General features: G+C 36.2%; 1 protein-coding gene across 1 annotated transcript in view; it reads left to right on the top strand.

Annotated features, from left to right (window-relative positions):
- Nucleotides 1-17807, top strand: part of SLIT3 (slit guidance ligand 3) — a 561750-nt gene that overhangs the window by 377602 nt on the left and 166341 nt on the right. Inside the window, exons 13-14 of the mRNA XM_063292455.1 lie at nt 3747-3890; nt 11463-11626. Of these exons, the coding sequence (XP_063148525.1) occupies nt 3747-3890; nt 11463-11626 (308 nt within the window). The remainder of the gene's footprint in view (nt 1-3746; nt 3891-11462; nt 11627-17807) is intronic.

Consider the following 17807-nt stretch of genomic DNA (forward strand, 5'->3'; position numbering starts at 1 on the left):
AATGCAGTGTTTCTGACCATTGTGGCAAGAGGGCAGGTTTTTTCCTGAGCAAGATAGTATTTTACATTCTGAGCATAGCAGACTAAATGCATTCTGATTAAAGTGGATAATAGCTGCTTGCCGGGTCATAAATAGGGCCACTGAACACTACCTTGTGTGCTTCAATCAAAAAGCACATTTTTTTTATTTTTATTTTTTATTTATTTATAAATTTATTCACCACCCATCTCCCCCTCATGGGGGACTCTGGGCGGTTTACAATAAAATGCAGTTAAAACTTAAAACCATTTCAGTACAACAATATAATAAAATAAGAATATAGTAAAATCTAAGTGGCAAGAGATTTTCATCAGTCCGTGAGTGTAGCACAATTGAGAAATATCTTATATTTGGGGAGTTGATCATTATTCCTCAAAGTAATAAAGTGTTAAAATGTTTTAAGAGTTCTTTTCAGAGTTCCTCTATTGTATTCGTTCTTACAAGTTTTTTCCTAGGACTAAAAGGGTATAATTTCACATTTCTCATGAGTAAAAAAGGATCTTGCAACAAACAACATGAAAATTCTTAACTAACTTCACCAAGAAATAAATGTTTAATAACTCTTGATCCTTATATTAATTCTATAGAATACAGGCTGCCCTTGAGATAGTTCTTTGCAAACTAAAATCTTTTAACGATCTGAGCTATGGATAATTTTTTCCATTATTACTTGACAGATTTTCCAAACTTCTCTGTGACAATTTCATAGATACCAGGTTAGGATGGAATTAAATATTAGGCTAGAAGAAAACTAGCAGTGTTAAAATTATATATTTGTGAACCAAATAATAAACATTATTTGAATCACAAAGGTACACTGTAAATATTATTGATTGTAAGAGATTAACATTAATGGGGTGTTGGCTAGCAAAGAATATACTTAAGTAGTAAACTGAAAAATTACAGTTCTGTGACTACAAAACAAGAGTAGCAGAGATTATAGAACATTCCCCAAAAGTTTAATTTATATGCATACATTCTAATTATGTAGTATATCACCAGAAATCTTTTCAAGCTATTTTTGAAAATAAATTCACACAGTTTGAACAGTTGTTTCACAGAGCTCTCCTATATACCTTTTTCTGCCTTCTAACTGCTAATATGAAAACACTGAGCTCTACACAATACTTATAATTACTGCTAATGATAGCTCTTAATGATAGTAAATTGAATTAGTCATTGGTAGGCAGTCTGTGACAGCCACTGTCAAACCTGGTTCAGATATTTAAATCTCTAAACTGGAATTTATTTATTTGTTTGTTTATTTATTTAATATCTTTGTATACCATTTCCCATTAAAAAATCTCAAAGTAGTTGTAACAAAAAGGAGGAGGCATTGCTATTCATCATCAGTTTGGTAAGTTTTAAATTACCTTTGGTGCTTTCAACTATATATTGCTTTTAATTGTTATATATTATTGTAGCTTTGGTTTTCTCAAGTTGTCAAATGAGAGAATCGGTGTTAACAGAAATGCAAACATAGGTAACGATAAATTGAATATAATTTTCTAAGTCCAATGTATACTTTTAGTTGCACACAAGCATTTTGGCTTAGTCTAAGATTTCCCAAATTTATCCTTGCTGTTTTTGTTTTTAGAAATACATTGTAGTGTCTCCCATTGAACACGACAAACAAGGTATACAGTGATAACCTTTTTGTTTCCACCACTGATTCAAGTTTATCTCAAATTAAGTACTCAGACATCTAACTGTGAAATTTGGCTTGACCTAATTCTGATGGGGACTAAGGGAGGAACTGAGCATCACTTACCATTTAGCATGGTTGATTTTTCAGCCTGATGGTGGCCTTTCTATGTAAATATGTTGGCAAATTTTGGAAAATAGTAAGCTTAAATACTTTTGTAATGAAAAAAAAATAGACTATTAATATATTTCCTTTAAACATTCATTTATGCAAAGCCACCATGCTTTTTCAATTCAGGCCTAATCTTGCTGGCTTGCATATTTTATTATATATTTTTTCACCTTTCTTTCAAAAACTCAACTTAACATATATACTTAGATATTTTCATAATATCCAGTGAGGTAGGCTAGGCTGAGTGACCAGTCTATGGCCAAGTAATGAATGTCAGAGATGATTTCCATAAATTGGGATTAGCTCTAGATCTCCTCAAACATTGCTTGATACTTCCAATAGTGTCTCCACATGAGTCTGAATTCTTTCAGTGCATCATTTGAATTCCTTATCATAGGCCAGTATGGTCTAGTAATTAAGGCAACAGGCTAGAAACCAGGAGACAGAGAGTTCTAGTCCCACCTTAGGCATGAAAGCCAGCTGGGTGACCTTGGGCCAGTCACTTTCTCTCAGCCCAACTCACCTCACAGGGTGGTTGTTGTGGGGAAAATAGGAGGAGGAAGGAGTATTAGGTATGTTCACCGCCTTGAATTATTTATAAAAATAATAAAGGCGGGATAGAAAATGAATAAATAAATAAATAAAATATATTTTTGCTCATCCCTCAACAATCCATACGTCTATCCACAGAGACAAAATATAATCAAATAGGTTTTTTACCATGTGAGGACTGTTAATGATATGTAATGAAATGTCAGACATGAGAAAAGAAGAATCTCTTTGTATAGGTACTACGTTAATCTTTCTCTCATAGTTTCAGTTTATTAGTAACCTTAAAATGATAAGTAGTCTCCATGATAATAGCTGAAATTTCTATTCCTGGACTAAGGTTGTTAGGCAGTAATTCCAACTAATAGTAGTCTTGCTATTTTTAAACTGTTTGCTTGTTGTGTTGGATCAGAAGTGTTGGTGAGGGCAAATGCCATAGCAATACAGTTTCTTTGTCCTTCAGATCACTTATTTTTATCATTCACATTACGGAACTAATTATCAATTAATGATAGTTTCAATTATCCCATTTTTCTGAAATGCAAAGATTAAGTAATATTCACATTAATAAATCAGTCATGAACATAATAATGTGCAGAAAGGCTGCTGATTATCTCATCTATTTCTTTGCCATGTCTTGAAAAGGTTTTAACTGAAGAATATATTTCTTGCAAAAGTTGTACCAGGACAATTTTTTAATGTCAGATGTTTTAATGTTGTGATGTAGTGCTATCATGCATATTTGTGTGGTTCATAATACTGTATTTATACATAATAATTTTATAGAGAGGTGATGATCCGTTAGGACATAGCGTAACGTGTTTAATATTGATATTGGAATGCAATAATGTTCACTTTCTTATCTTAAAGGAATCATTTGTCTGCATGTAGTTTAAAGTTTGTTTTCAAATCCATGTTCCACTACCATGAATAGGGCAATTGGCGGAAACATCAGACAACATTTTTGCAATGGCAGAATCTAGATTGTGGTACTTCCTTTCTAGGTACATCAGCGTGGCTCTTACTTTGTTTGCTTTTAAGCAGACTATTAAAAGTTCCATACTCTGCCTATGATTGAATATTGTAAATAACATTACATCCTTGGAGGGGGTGTTATTATGTTCATAATATGGTTGCATATGTTTACCTTGTAAGTCATTTTGGAAACATTTGTTGGGTTGCAAAGCAATTAATTAATGATCTGATAAATAAAAAGTGCTAAAGATTTTAATAATTCCCTATTATATATGCATTTTTTCTGAGACTGATCTCTTAGTTCAGTCTTACTTGATTTGGTTTCAAGATTGTATTTATTTAAAAAAACCCTTCTGTTTGTTTACAGGCTTCTCAATGCAAATAAGATCAACTGCCTGAGAGTAAACACATTTCAAGATCTGCATAATCTTAATTTGTTATCTCTCTACGATAATAAACTGCAGACTATCAGCAAAGGACTTTTTGTTCCTCTCCAGTCAATTCAAACTTTGTGAGTATCCAATAATATTGTATTCCCTCTTCCCCAGGCAATGCATGTTACAAATTACCTGAACCTCTTACCTGAACCCTTGATCCTGTCCCAAACTGCTAACTTTGAGACATAGTAGATTGGTATATTAGAGGTAGAAACCAAACACATAAATAATTTCATTCCACAAAAGAAGGAATTGACTTATGGGAGTCAGAACAATAAAGAACTAGACAAATGGCATAACAGAAAGTGGATAAGACAGCGAAATAAAGAGAATAATAGCAGAATTTTTGGCATTATTTCAAAATCTGTATTTCGTTCTGTGTTCTTTATTTAATTCAAAAACAGATCATGTTCTATTCCACTTTTATTTCTGGTTTAAGATAATCAGAGAACCTGAGAACAGATTTATAGATTTATGTTTTGGCAGATGCCAAAAAGCACAATCTAATAAAAATGTTCCATTGCTATCCTTTCCAACTCGGTGGAATGTTGAAAAGAAACGATGCTATGGAAGAGGCAGCTGGGCAGCAACTGAGAATACTGCTAACTGTCCATTCTTGAACACCTCTCCTTCCCCTGAACCTGGTCACAAAACCCAGAACAGACCTTACCCAGTCTGCCCTGGGCTTCCCAGTGCACACATATTGCAAGCCACAGATGCCACACTTTACTTTGTTACACAAAATAAAATACAGATGCCTCCTTTTTTTATAAGAATTTTATTAGATTTCAGACAAAGATAAAAACTACAGAAAAACAAAAAGCTACAAAGAGAAAAAAAAATTAAAAAGTGTGGAAACAGAAGATAATTCTTTTAAAAAAAAGTTACAGAAAGAGGTGACTTCCAACTTTTAACAGCAAGGATATACAACAATCTTCCACAATCAATCCCTTACTCTAAATTAAACCAAAATCACATTATTTCTATAAATCACTCAATTTGCACAATATAAAATCACTAAATACAATTGCTCCCTCCCCTTATTTTATTTATTTTTATTTATCAAACTTTATCACCACCCATCTCCCTCCCAGGGAGGGACTCTGGGTAGTTTACAATAAAAAACAAAATTAAAATCAGAAACATTTATAAATACGATAAATACAATAAAAATAAAAATATAATGGACTCTAGATGGCTGAGAGTTCTTTATCAGTCCGTGAGCGTAATAGGTCCACTGAGAATCACTTTAGGGCATTACCCATCCCCAGGTGTGGCTATTCCCCCTCCTATTCCAAGCCTGCTGGCAAAACCAGGTCTTTAATCTTTTTCAAAAGTCCAGGAGCGAGGGGGCCTGTCTCACCTCTGGGGGAAGGATGTTCTAAAAGGCAGGAGCTACCACAGAGAAGGCACGTTTCTGAGACCCCGCTAGATTCTTATGTTAAAAGAAGAATATATGTAGGGAGAGAGACTTGTCCATGTGTGAGACAAGATGGTCTACCACACTAGACAGGACCCAAGGTACAGACTGTGCAGAAAGGCCTCAGAGACAGTCCAACACATTGTGGCAGGGTGTAAGATGCAGGCAGGAACAGCATACACTGAACAGCACAACAGCATACACTGCCAGCCAACCAAGTAGCTGGCATTGTGTACAGGAACTTCTACACAATGTATGGACTAGACCTTCCCAAGTGCAGATGGGAGATTCCACAGAAGGTTGTGGAGAATAACAGGGCTAAGATCCTGTGGGACTTCCAGATCCAGACAGACTGGCAGGTACTGGCCAATCAACCAGACATCATGGTTATAGACAAGGACCAGAAGACAGCGGTGGTGATAGATGTAGCAGTGCCAAGTGACAGCAACATCAGGAAGAAGGAGTATGAGAAGCTGGAGAAGTACCAGGGCCTGAAGGAGGAATTAGAGAGGATGTGGAAAGTGAAGGCCAAAGTGGTCCCAGTGGTGGTAGGGGCACTTGGGGCTCTGACTCCCAAGCTGGGACAGTGGCTTCAACAGATCCCAGGACAACATCAGAAGCTCTCTGTCCAGAAAAGTGCAGTGCTAGGAACAGCTAAGATACTGCACAAAACTCTCAAACTCCCAGGCCGCTGGTAGAGGACCCAAGGTTGAGGAAGACACATACCACCCACAGGGGTGAGAAGGGAACTGTTATATATGCAGTATATCTCCTAATCAACTTCCCACCCAGGATAACATTTATTTAATTATTTCCTACTACTAATCTATACATTCCTGTCTACTATAATAAAGATCAAACTAAAAAAATATAAATTGTCTGCCATTGTAATTAATAAAACAACAATTATAATAATCTTAATTGTATTAAACCCCAGACCAAACCTTTATTATTATTTCTTTTTTATACCTTAATAATCTTAATCCAAATCATTAAAAATAAATGAAATCAACCAGATCGCAAAAGCAATCCAGATAAATATTTTTAAACCCTTACCCCACTTCAAAATAAATCAGAGCATTACATATCCCCACAATGAACACAGAGCTTTTTTCATAAAGACATCAAACAACCCAACTGCACCCCTCAAAAACTCTGACTTCTGTTCAGGAGACCTCCCATACGTAATAACCCCTTCTTTTCCATAGCATTCCATCAAAAAGTCAGTTTCACTTGTGACTTGCAACTCGATGTAATGGTTGCCTATTCTAAAACACCATCAGACTCATGAGCAGGAATTCAAAGATATCTGATTTATTAAAGAATAGTGTGCAGGATCACAAAGAAAGCTGAGAATGATGAAAGTGCGCCAAATTCAAACTAAAAACCCTCAGTGCAAATGAAATCCCTCCCCCCATAGAATCTTCTCAAGTTCAAAATCCCAGGTGCTCCTAACGGTTTCTGATGGTCTGCGGGAAAAGTCCTTGAACAGAGAACATAACCCAAACACATTCCATTGTAATGAATACAGATACAGAGCTTGGTACAAGGTTTCACAGCAGCTCCCTCCCAAACAAAAACGCGTGTCAGTGCCATGGCATGTGAAACGTTACGATGTATAAACTACATTGAAACAGTGAACATGACATTCGATCTCTCCCTTTAATTTCCTTTTAATTTAATTTTTTTTTAAATCCTCCATGTCTCATGCAGTAGATTATGGTAACCCCTGGGTACTTAACCAGCTAAAGTGGAAGATAATAGAAAAATTCTGGAATGTGTTTACACAAGTGAGAGTAAGGTAACAGACAGTTCCCAAGGGAAAGTAGCAGCAGAAAGCTGAAAGTTCAAAACAGAAGATTCAACATGTAGGGAAATGCTAATATCTTCAAATATAGTACAAAAATAATAACATGGAGTCAATTATATACTCTCAACCCTCCTTAGTATATGGATGAAAAGCAAAGTCCAAAACAAAAAAAAATCTTTTTAAATTAATCACAAAAATAACAATAAGCACCAAGAGAACTGGTTTCTCCTTGCTGTAAAAAGCCTCTGTTAGGGTATGCATACTTAAAATAAAAATAAATTGGGTGATTTAGTTGGTCTTAAAGTCCCTTTAAGGCTACAGCATGGCTTGGAAATGATGAAGTTGTGCCCCAGCCAGCCGGCTGCTCTTTCTTTCTTTGCATATTCCACAGCATTTGCAATTTTCTGGCTGCAAGCAGCCATCTGAAGGGCAGATGGGGCAATTCCGAGTGTTTTCCTTTCTCTGGAAAAATGCTCCTGGGCTTCAGGAAAAACCTGCCTGAGCCTGAAAAAAATGCCACGTTGTCAGTTCTGCTTGCAGAGCCCACAGACACAGCTGTTCAGACTGCCATGTCCCCACCGGAAGTCCCAGATGCCTCCTTGCCGGTAAAGCAGTGGAAGGAATTCAAGAAACCCTGCTTTCCCTAGCTTTTTTTCAATTACACCATCATCAGAGTCGTTTGTCAAGATGGGCAGTGAAGAAATGCAAGAGAGAGAGAGGGAGAGAGAGAAGAGTGAATGCTTGCTTCTCTTTTAGGTGTTGCTAATGATGGAAATCTGCTTCTTCATGTTATTGGGTTGTTATGTGCTGCTGCTCTGCTGCTGGTTTTCCTAAATGTCTTATCTTGCTTTAGGATACTGGGGAACCTAGCAAGCTTTGTATGTTGTATTAGTGGTGGTGGTGGTGGCTGCTGTTGTGGAGCCTGGTTCCATTTCAAGCAGCTACATGAGGTATCTAATAACATCTTTCTATCTTAGGCAAAATTCAATATTGCCGAGTCCATTTACTTGAAGAGACCCTTTTCCTCTCCGTTTTTCCTGCGTGCCTTTCCAAATCTCTTTAATTCTCCAATTTTTCTAGCGACAATGTTGATGTCATATGGCAAATGAGAATTCAGTGGTAAGGAGAATCACCATCCACATTCCACTGACAGAAGTAGAACCTGCAGCAGATTGACTTAATTAGGTTTAATTGGATTATACTATGTTTGGCATCAAGCCTCGTGTGGCACAGAGTGGTAGGTGGCAGCATTGCAACTGAAACTCTCCCCATGACTCGAGATCGATCCCAGCAGAAGCTGGATTCTCAGGTAGCCGGGTCAGGTCAACTCAGCCTTCCATCCTTCCAAGGTTGGTAAAATGAGTACCCAGCTTGCTGGGGAAGGTGATGACTGGGGAAGGCAATGGCAAACCACCCTGCTATAGTCTGCAAAGAAAACATCACGAAAGTGGCATCCCTCCAAAGAGTCAGACATGACTTAGTGCTTGCACAGGGGACCTTTCACCTTTCACATGTTTGGTACATTCCTGTTTCACAGAGAATTGTAGTATAAGCTACAAATGAACTGTATACAGTAGCTCAAATGAGTAATAGGCCATCCAGATAAGATACATCTTGTCAAACCTTTGCTTCTTGATTCTTCATTCCAGTTCTCCGGCTAGCCATATTATTGCAAAAGTAGATTTCCAGCTTCCTTGTGTCTTGCTCTTGAATTGTATCTTCTTAAAAATATTCCCTCAATGTCTTTGTGCATCTAAAATATTCAGCATTGTTCTCTAATAAAAACAGTTTCTCGGAGATAATCTAATTTCATTTTAATTATTCTCCCCAACTAATGCTACCATATTATCATATCTTTTTTGATTATGTATCTGTTAAATATATATCTTTTTTCATTTTGATACATTTTTGTTTTCATTATGTCTTATGCTGAAGAATAGTATCAAGATGTAGGGATTAAGAGAGGATCAAAATTGTTTTATTTTCACATGGTATAAACACCACCTCTTGACAGTTTCTTGGATTCACTGAAAGAGTTTGAGATTTTTTAAACAATGAAAAGAAGGAGCTAGGCTGCTTAGCTCCATCAGAATGATTAAGTAAAATATTACTAGAAGAATCTCATTAGGTTAAGTCTTTGAGATTATTTGCTACTTTCCACTCTATTTCTCACTGATTTAAATTGTTGGAATTTTACAATGTAATTGTGCCTTCTCTTAATTAGTATCCAAAGCCTTCTAGGCTTACAACATCTTCACACAAAATAGTTGTATCAGTGGCTATCATTTGAAACTTGCTCAAAATGATGCCTGCTCTAAGTGATGAGCCATGTTATGTGTACCAGGTTGCCATAACTCATGGCATCATTCCACTCTATAATTAAATACCCCAGCATGGAGATAAGCCATACAGTTCAAGGTGAGGAACAGGAATAATTGCTAAATGTTTTTAGCTAGTTGTTTTATCAATAGCTATCATCAAACAGGGGGGGACGCGGTGGCGCTGCGGGTTAAATTGCTGCGCTGCTGAGCTTGCCGATCGGAAGGTCGGCGGTTTGAATCCGTGCGACGGGTGAGCTCCCGTTGCTAGTCCCAGCTCCTGCCAACCTAGCAGTTCGAAAACATGCAAATGTGAGTAGATCAATAGGTACCGCTTCGGCGGGAAGGTAACGGCGTTCCGTGTCGTCATGCCGGCCACATGACCACGGATGGGTCTACGGACAACGCCGGCTCTAACGGCTTAGAAACGGAGATGAGCACCGCCCCCTAGAGTCGGACACGACTGGACTTTACGTTAAGGGAAACCTTTATCTTTACCTTTATCATCAAACAGAAGTGGTTTTTTCCTGAAACAATTGTGTTTATGTGTTTATACCCCCTTTTTATTATATTGCTTTAATATTAAAAAAAGAAGACGAAAAACAAAAGAGAAAGTACACACACACACACACAGACATGCACACAGTTAGACAAAGTACATTTATCAGTCTTTCCATTACATCAATAAATAACAAATTCATAAGTAGACAGTCAGCATGTCATCAATCCAAGGCTGTAAATCTGGGGCAACAGTGTCTTTCCACTCCAAACAAATAACTTGTTTTGTTATATCCCATCCATAGCAAATCCATAGTTCTCCATATAGTGATATATGCAATAGAAGAGAATATATGTATCTCAAGGTTGAACTCTGAAGTCCTTTGTGTGGGCACTCCCTTTTAGCATTGAAGATACTACCTTGTCAGGTAACAGGAAAACAACCAAGCTCAGAGAACACCAAGGACTCTACAGTGATATATTCCCCATAGTTGGTCTATAATTCAAAATCATTTTCACATCTTTAAACCATATCTTCCCAGATTTGTGAATATTAAACTAAACTAAAGCAGAATAATAGTGGGGCAAACTCACACCTGTAGAGTAGCATGGGTATGACTTTGGAGAAGTTATGTAGTGACCATTAGTGAAACATAAGCTTAGCATTGAAAAAACAAGAAAGCATGAGAAAGAGCTAAAGACCGTCCCACCTTAACTTTCTTTGGCATAAAAGAAAGAGAAAGGGAAATGCTGCCAGGCTTTCAAAATTCTGTTGTTATAGATAAAGTAAATTTCTGCTATTTCTTGTGATGTAATCTTCCATTAAATTAGTCTCATTTTAAGCTTATAGAAAACATTGTATTATTTAAGATCCTTGATTATTAATTTGTCAGTGTTAGCTCTGCTAATACTTCCAAAGTTCCTGCAAGTAACTAACAGTCATCTTTACAATAGTTTTGTCTATATAAAAATACTGTAGAGTTAGAATCGCCACAAGCACATTTCTGTGCTGATAAATAATTCATAAATTTTGTCTGGACCAAACAGAGAAATAATAATAATAATAATAATAATAATAATAATAATAATAATGTACCAGAATATACTGAGTTGTTGAAGTTTTAGATAATCAAAAAATGAGATACATTAGAATTTAATTTCTCTGTTGATAGAAACCTTTGATTCTTCTGCGTAGTTCCTTACTGGTCTGAGGTATAATAGTTTACAATACGATCTCTAGAGAGCCTTAATTTTGTGGTAAAAAATAGTTTAAATCTGTTACTTCTAAAAAGATTAGTTGACTGCAATGTATCATGACCAGTTGTAGTAGACAGAAGGTCTACGCCCTTTAAAAACAGACTTTGTTATATTAATTTGTGTTTCCTTCTTGAGAAGGCTCACTGCTGATTTAACAAGCTAAAACAATAAGATGGCTCACGGAATATCTCCCATTCAAGTCTAGCTCCATCCAGCTTCTGCCAGACCCAGTGTATTGGAAGCTGATTCAATTACTCTGCTCTTCAGTTTTGTATTTGTAAAAACAATGATGGAGTACAGTGTCACAGGTCATTTCTGGTTAAACATCCCATCCCTCTTGCAGGCATTTAGCTCAAAATCCATTTGTGTGCGACTGCCATTTGAAGTGGCTGGCTGATTACCTGCAGGATAATCCAATAGAAACCAGCGGAGCTCGATGCAGCAGTCCACGTCGTCTTGCCAACAAACGAATCAGCCAGATCAAGAGCAAGAAGTTCCGTTGCTCAGGTAATTCATTTATCCAGGCTGTGCTGCACTTTTAGTTCAGAAATAAGCAGGTCCAGAGAGTCTACTAATCCAATCTGTGGGACAGTGTTTGGTATAATGGATATTATGTAGCATCTTTCTAAAATTTAATTTCAGAAATTGGATTAGTCCTTCAGAAAATCTATTTACTTTATGCATTAAAAGAGAGACAAACCTCTAGTTTTCCTTTTGGTTTATTTGGCTATCTGGTTAAAAACTAGGCTTCTATTTTAAAAGAATGCAGCCTTGTACACTGCCTTCAAAGAAAACCAATACAAATGATCCCAGGTATCCATTTTTTAAAAACAAAGTGAAATAATTCAGATGTGTTTTGATCAAATTCAGAGACATTGGCTTACTTATTTTTTTTTTTTTTTATCTTGCTGTCCAAATAAAAGCTTTGTCAGGGATGCTTTTCTGCCAATCACTCAAAGGGTGACTTTGGAACAAGGATCAATATTGCTCTTTTGGAGAGCCTAGGAAATTATCGTAGTAGTGTACATTTAAAAAAGATAGGATGGGATGGAAATTCACAGCTTCCATAGTATAATAAAACACAACAACAATAAATCAAAATACAGCAAAAAAATAAAATAAAATGTGATTTCACCGTGGACAAAAAAAAGAAGAAAAAAAAGCAGACTAAAGGTAGGGTGATAGCTCACTTGAGTTTCAATAACACCCTGGTTTTGTTCTTTTGATCTGCAAAAGTTAAATGGATAGAGTTTATGTGGATTTAGTGGACTACAACCCTTGCAGACCTAGGTTCACAAACTGTTAAATGTGTAAGAAGGCAGTGATATTAAAAAATACTTCCATCAGTTGCCTGATAATCCCATCCCGTACCATGATAAACTTGACTAAAGTATCTGCAGTAAAAATAGCATGATCAACAATAACTTTTAATCTATTAATTTTAATATTGCAAAAGTAGCTGGACTAGGTGATGTAATATTCACACACACACATAACAGGGCTTAAAATTTTGTGAGTTTGATCCATTGGAGTCATTCCACTAGAAGATGGCAATAGGTAGGATTGTTAAAATTGTTGGCATCCCTGTTCCCCCATCATTCTGCTCTAAAGTGTAGAGGTATTCTTCAAAGTAGATCTGGGAGGATGTGAAGGATATACAAGGAAGTGTATCACTGTAATATTGTGTGTGGTGTAATTATTTGATAAGGACTCAAAATGTTAATCATATCCAGAGTCCTACAGCTGAAGTCTTTCTTCATCCAACTTTGCCACCTTATAAATTTTGACTTGTTCATCAATCACCAATATGTGATTAATAATTTTAGTGGTGATACAATATGTTACTTATTTCAAGCAAGTTTAAAATATAGTCAGAATTTTAGTTAATGGAAATTCATTAACAGGAGTAAGTAGAAAAAAATACTATCATTGATGGAGTATCTTGATATACTGTACTTGAATATAGAATTGAATATAGTTGCCTAAAAAAGGGACTATGATGTATTATATTTCTGACAACTAAATTTCCTGACACAATTGTCACTACCGAAAAGAACATTACTTGTGTGCTACCTCTTCTCAATAATATATAAATTGCCCTTTATTAATATTATAAATTGGAGATTATAGTTGTGATTGAAGTGTTCTTGTGGGATTGTGTCTAGTGGTGATCTGTTTGTGAAAAGATCTTTGGTCCAACTGAGGATCTGTACATCTCTCCAATGAGCTGAGAAGAAACATGCATGGAATTAGTTTTTTTGCCATTTAATAGGATTCTTCTCAGCATTATGAGAGTGAACTTTATTGTATGTAGGAATATTTTTTTCCCCTGTGGCTTTGTTTATATATTCATTGTATCAGTTCAGGTTTTTGTATTTCTATAATACTCTAGGCTAAACGTAACATGTCTAATTAATAATTAATAATTAATCAATTCAATTTATTATGGTTGTAGACCAGTACAAGCAGAGTGCTCTGTGAATTTATATAAATCTATCTTAATAGAAAATAAATGAAATAAAATTTAAGACAGTTAAAATGCATTTATAAAACAACTTAATTAGCATCTATGAGTGAGATCCAGGATGTAGTCTATATTTAAATTATAAAGTAGACACTAAAATTATATAAAATATAATAACATCTAAAATTAGAAAAATATGATAATATCTAAAACTGAAATGAATTGCAGTTACATAGATTGTGTTTGGCTAGTTGAAAATTGGCCCATCAGGGTCTGGTGGATCTTCCATGCTGCTGCACAAAACCTAGCCACATGTGCTGTAACAAAAGGCAGTTCATCTATGAGCAGCATCTGGGCATAGGCTGAGTCTGAGTGACCAGGATATCTACTAATCAGAGGTAGGAAGAATCTGGCTCAAATGTCTCCGTAAAAGGAGCAACAAAGAAGAACGTGTTCTGTAGTTTCTACCTCTTTGGAATCACAGGGGCAAAGCCTTTCAGCCAATGGTACTTTTTTATATTTACCATCCAGTACTGCAAAGGGGAGTGCATGACATTGGGCAAGAGAGAAAGCTTTCCAATAGCTGGGTGTTTCTAGCTGTGTCAGATGGCTGGCAGCAGTGACAATATATCTGTTGTGAAGTGGTGACAGGAAGGCAGAGGTCTTCCCTAGATCTGCTTGCCACTCCGAATCCTTTATCCTTTGCTTCAGGGTTTGTTTTGCCTGATCACATTTCATCTTAAGAACCGAGGAAAGAGAGTAGCCCAGATTTAAAAGTTTAGATTCTACAGCCTTGATCCATGTAGACTGAAAATTGTCCTGGAGAATTAATGGTGCTAGGCCCTGAGAAAAAAAAGTAAAGCTTTAACCAAAGGTTTATAGAAGCTAGACACACTCTTGACTCAACTTTTATCACACCTGTCTCTAGTCATAAATATGTGTTGGAGACACAGCGAGGTATCTGGAGAGCTGCTGTGATGAATTTAGATTGTACTCTCTCCAAGAAGGGGAAACAAGAAGCTGGGGGGGCCAACCAAAGGCCCATAAAGTTGCTGGGCTAATGGCTTTGCCTGAAAGAGCTTAAGTGTGGCTGGAACATAATATCCTCCCTTGGAGCAGAAAAATTTGAGAACTTAACAGGTCTAAGTCATTTCTTAAATATACATGGAAAGAGCTGTGGACCTGACAAACTGCTGCACTTGCAAAAATGTATCTGGATTTTTTTTCAAATTAATTTTTGGCTATTAGCTATATTAACTATTAATATCTCTTCTCTGATCTAGACTGTCATTCATCAAGAGTTAAAAGTTAAAAGTTATTTAAATTATGCAAATACATCATTAAGTGCTTTACAAACTATAAGATGGAATAATAAAAATAATAAATTAAAAGGATATGAAACTATATTACCAAAAATATGGGATGGGAAAGAAAATAAAAACAAAAGATCAATTAATCCAACATTCAAGTCAGCAAAATTGCTAATGGATGGGGCCTCTTGATTTTCAGAAGAGAGTGCTCCAGACCAAGGAAAAGATCTCCCAGTAAATTACTGGCATTTATCAGTCCACAGCCCTTGGCACAAACAGTAGATACCCTGATCTGAATTGTTATAAAGCCTTATACAGTACGTTACAAGAAAAATCTAGAACTTGATCAGTTGGCAGCCAAACAGTTCCTTCAAGAGAGAGATAACGTATCTATGGCCAGATAAGCTACTCAGCTACATGGCCACTACATTTTGTACCCAGCTGCAGTTTCTGAATAACATACAACTGTAATCCCACATAGATTGCATAACAGTCATCTAAGTTTTCATATCTAAACTAGACTGTCCCTGTTCAGAAAGGGGCATAATTGATATACCGTTTAAAGCTGATAATAAGTACTCCTGGACAGGGAAGCCACATTGGTTTCCAATGAGAGTGATAAAGCTAGGAACATTCTCCAAGAGCATACTTTTAGTATCTGATGGTGTGCAACCTGAGAGCAGGCAAACCCCTGTACCTGAAAATCACCCACCAACAAGATCTGTATCCTGAGAATATTCAGTCTCCATTTAAATAGCATTGAAAAGACTTCAGGTAGCAAACTAATAATGGAAATGATTCTTCCTTTTATCTATAAGCTCTCTCATACCATCAAAATCTGTTCTGATGATTGTCGAGTAGTTAGGAGTAGTTGGGGAAAGAACAGAAAACTGTAAGAAAGAAAAGGAGATGAAATTGCTGTAGCGTGAACAAAAGTTTGATGGAATATTAAATTTAACTGCAGTCTGTACATAAACATTTTATAATCTTTATTATACTTGTTGTTGTTGTTAGTATCATTATAGCCACTACTGAAATTGTATCCTGCCTTCCTACCTATTTACCAAGGACAATTTACAGGAACTAAATAAAGGGGAGGGGGGTGGATGGCTGGGTGATTTTATTTTGCTTTGGTTTCCAAGAATCAACTTTTAAGTTAAAATTTATAGTTCTTACCACAGTGGAAAAACACCTCCCTCTATTGGTGAAAAGCATGGTTGGTTGCTCAACTTCGTTTTGAAAAAAATCTTACCTTATAGAAAGCAACAAGAATACATTCATGTTTTTCTATAAATTTCAATCTAAAATCAGTATGCTGAGAAAAATCTTAATAAGCTAACTTACGGTAATTTTAATTGCTTATGCTACCCTCAATTCCAGTGACCGAGAAGAAATTTAAATTGTAGTATTAAGCTCAATTAGAGTTCAAAGATGCATAAGAGAAATCTTTTAGTGATACTGACTTCATTCCATTTCTTTAGAAAACCATGAGCGTAATATCTGAGAGCAATTTTTTAAAGTCATGCTTAGGAGCCATACATTATTTTAAATAATAGTTTCTTTTGAGCTTAATTTTTCAAATAACTTGGATTTATATCCTTGTTCCTTTTGGTTGGGAATGAGTAAAAGAGTGAATTGGGTGAGACAAAATGAGAATTCCATTTTCTGATATGTTTCCCTTATGAGAAACAATTTATCTTATGAGCACAATTCAGTTTTGCACAATGTCTGATCCTGAACACAGATAAAAAGTGTTGATTTGTCCTCAACAGATATAATTGGTTGCAAAAAATGTAGATGATGAAAGCAGACTGTTCTAAACCTTATTCTTTGGTATGCCAAGATTTACCTTTGAGGTTAAATTGTATATGTTGCTTTCTCAGCATTCACACATAACTTCCACGTATTAGATCTATACTTAAACACATAACACATTAAACTTCACTTAGAATTAATAGAAGGCTTGTTTTATGCAGATTTTTTGAGGTAAGTAGTGAGGTAAGAGAATCACATTTTAATGATTTACTCATTCTAAAGTGAATCCAGTACTCAAATGATAAAGTGTGAAGTAAAATGGTCATATTGCCTGACACTCTGTTGGAGACTGAAGCTACCCATTTGCCTTTATCTGCAAAGTACTGAGTTTAATAGGAGGGATTTAAATCTCTACGCGTGGGCAATTATAGGAGCCACAGCATTCCTGCAGAATTGCAGATGAATGGCTTTTCCTGTGCTTTCAAGTCAAAGAAAGCATTCTACATTTTCAGTAGGAGTAATAAAAGGATGTGGATTCCTTCTCCATCAGTTGTACTTGCCCATTGGCAGCCAAGAATTTAGTGCAACTTGACAGTTCTATTTCACCACCGACTTATCTCCTCAGCAGGCCGGTCTGCTTGGTACCTTTTGTTTAAGGTAACTGCCATACAGCTTTGTTTTCTAAGGGATCATCAAAAGGAATCCAGCAGCAGATTTATTTGTCCAATGATAGCCTCACGTTGCCGTAGAATTGTCACTGTTCCTTGATTGGTGCACATTTCTAAGGTGATGCCACAAATGTTATGAAGATTTTTCATCCACTCTGAGATTTCTGTTTCTTCTTGGAGCTTCCTTTCTCTTCCTCTCTTTCTGTCCCATTTGGCTAACAATTGATTGCTCTATCCATTTCTGTGATTGTCCTGCTTAATGAAAGGATGTTTAAGGGAAACTGAGACATTGGAGCTTTCCTTTCTCCTCCCGCAGCAGTAAGAATAGATTCTGATAACTAAATCTATTTCCTTAGTATTTCAGCATTTGTTTCTTGTTCCATTTAACTGATTAATTTAGCTGTTCCAACATCAGAGAGTTGTCATTCACACCACTAATGCAGCTAACAATGGAAGAAGGACAGTGAGCCATCTGCCAATAATCTCTCTGT

The sequence above is a fragment of the Candoia aspera genome, chromosome 2 (genome assembly GCF_035149785.1).
Source record: "Candoia aspera isolate rCanAsp1 chromosome 2, rCanAsp1.hap2, whole genome shotgun sequence".
In the NCBI taxonomy this organism is placed as follows: domain Eukaryota; kingdom Metazoa; phylum Chordata; class Lepidosauria; order Squamata; family Boidae; genus Candoia; species Candoia aspera.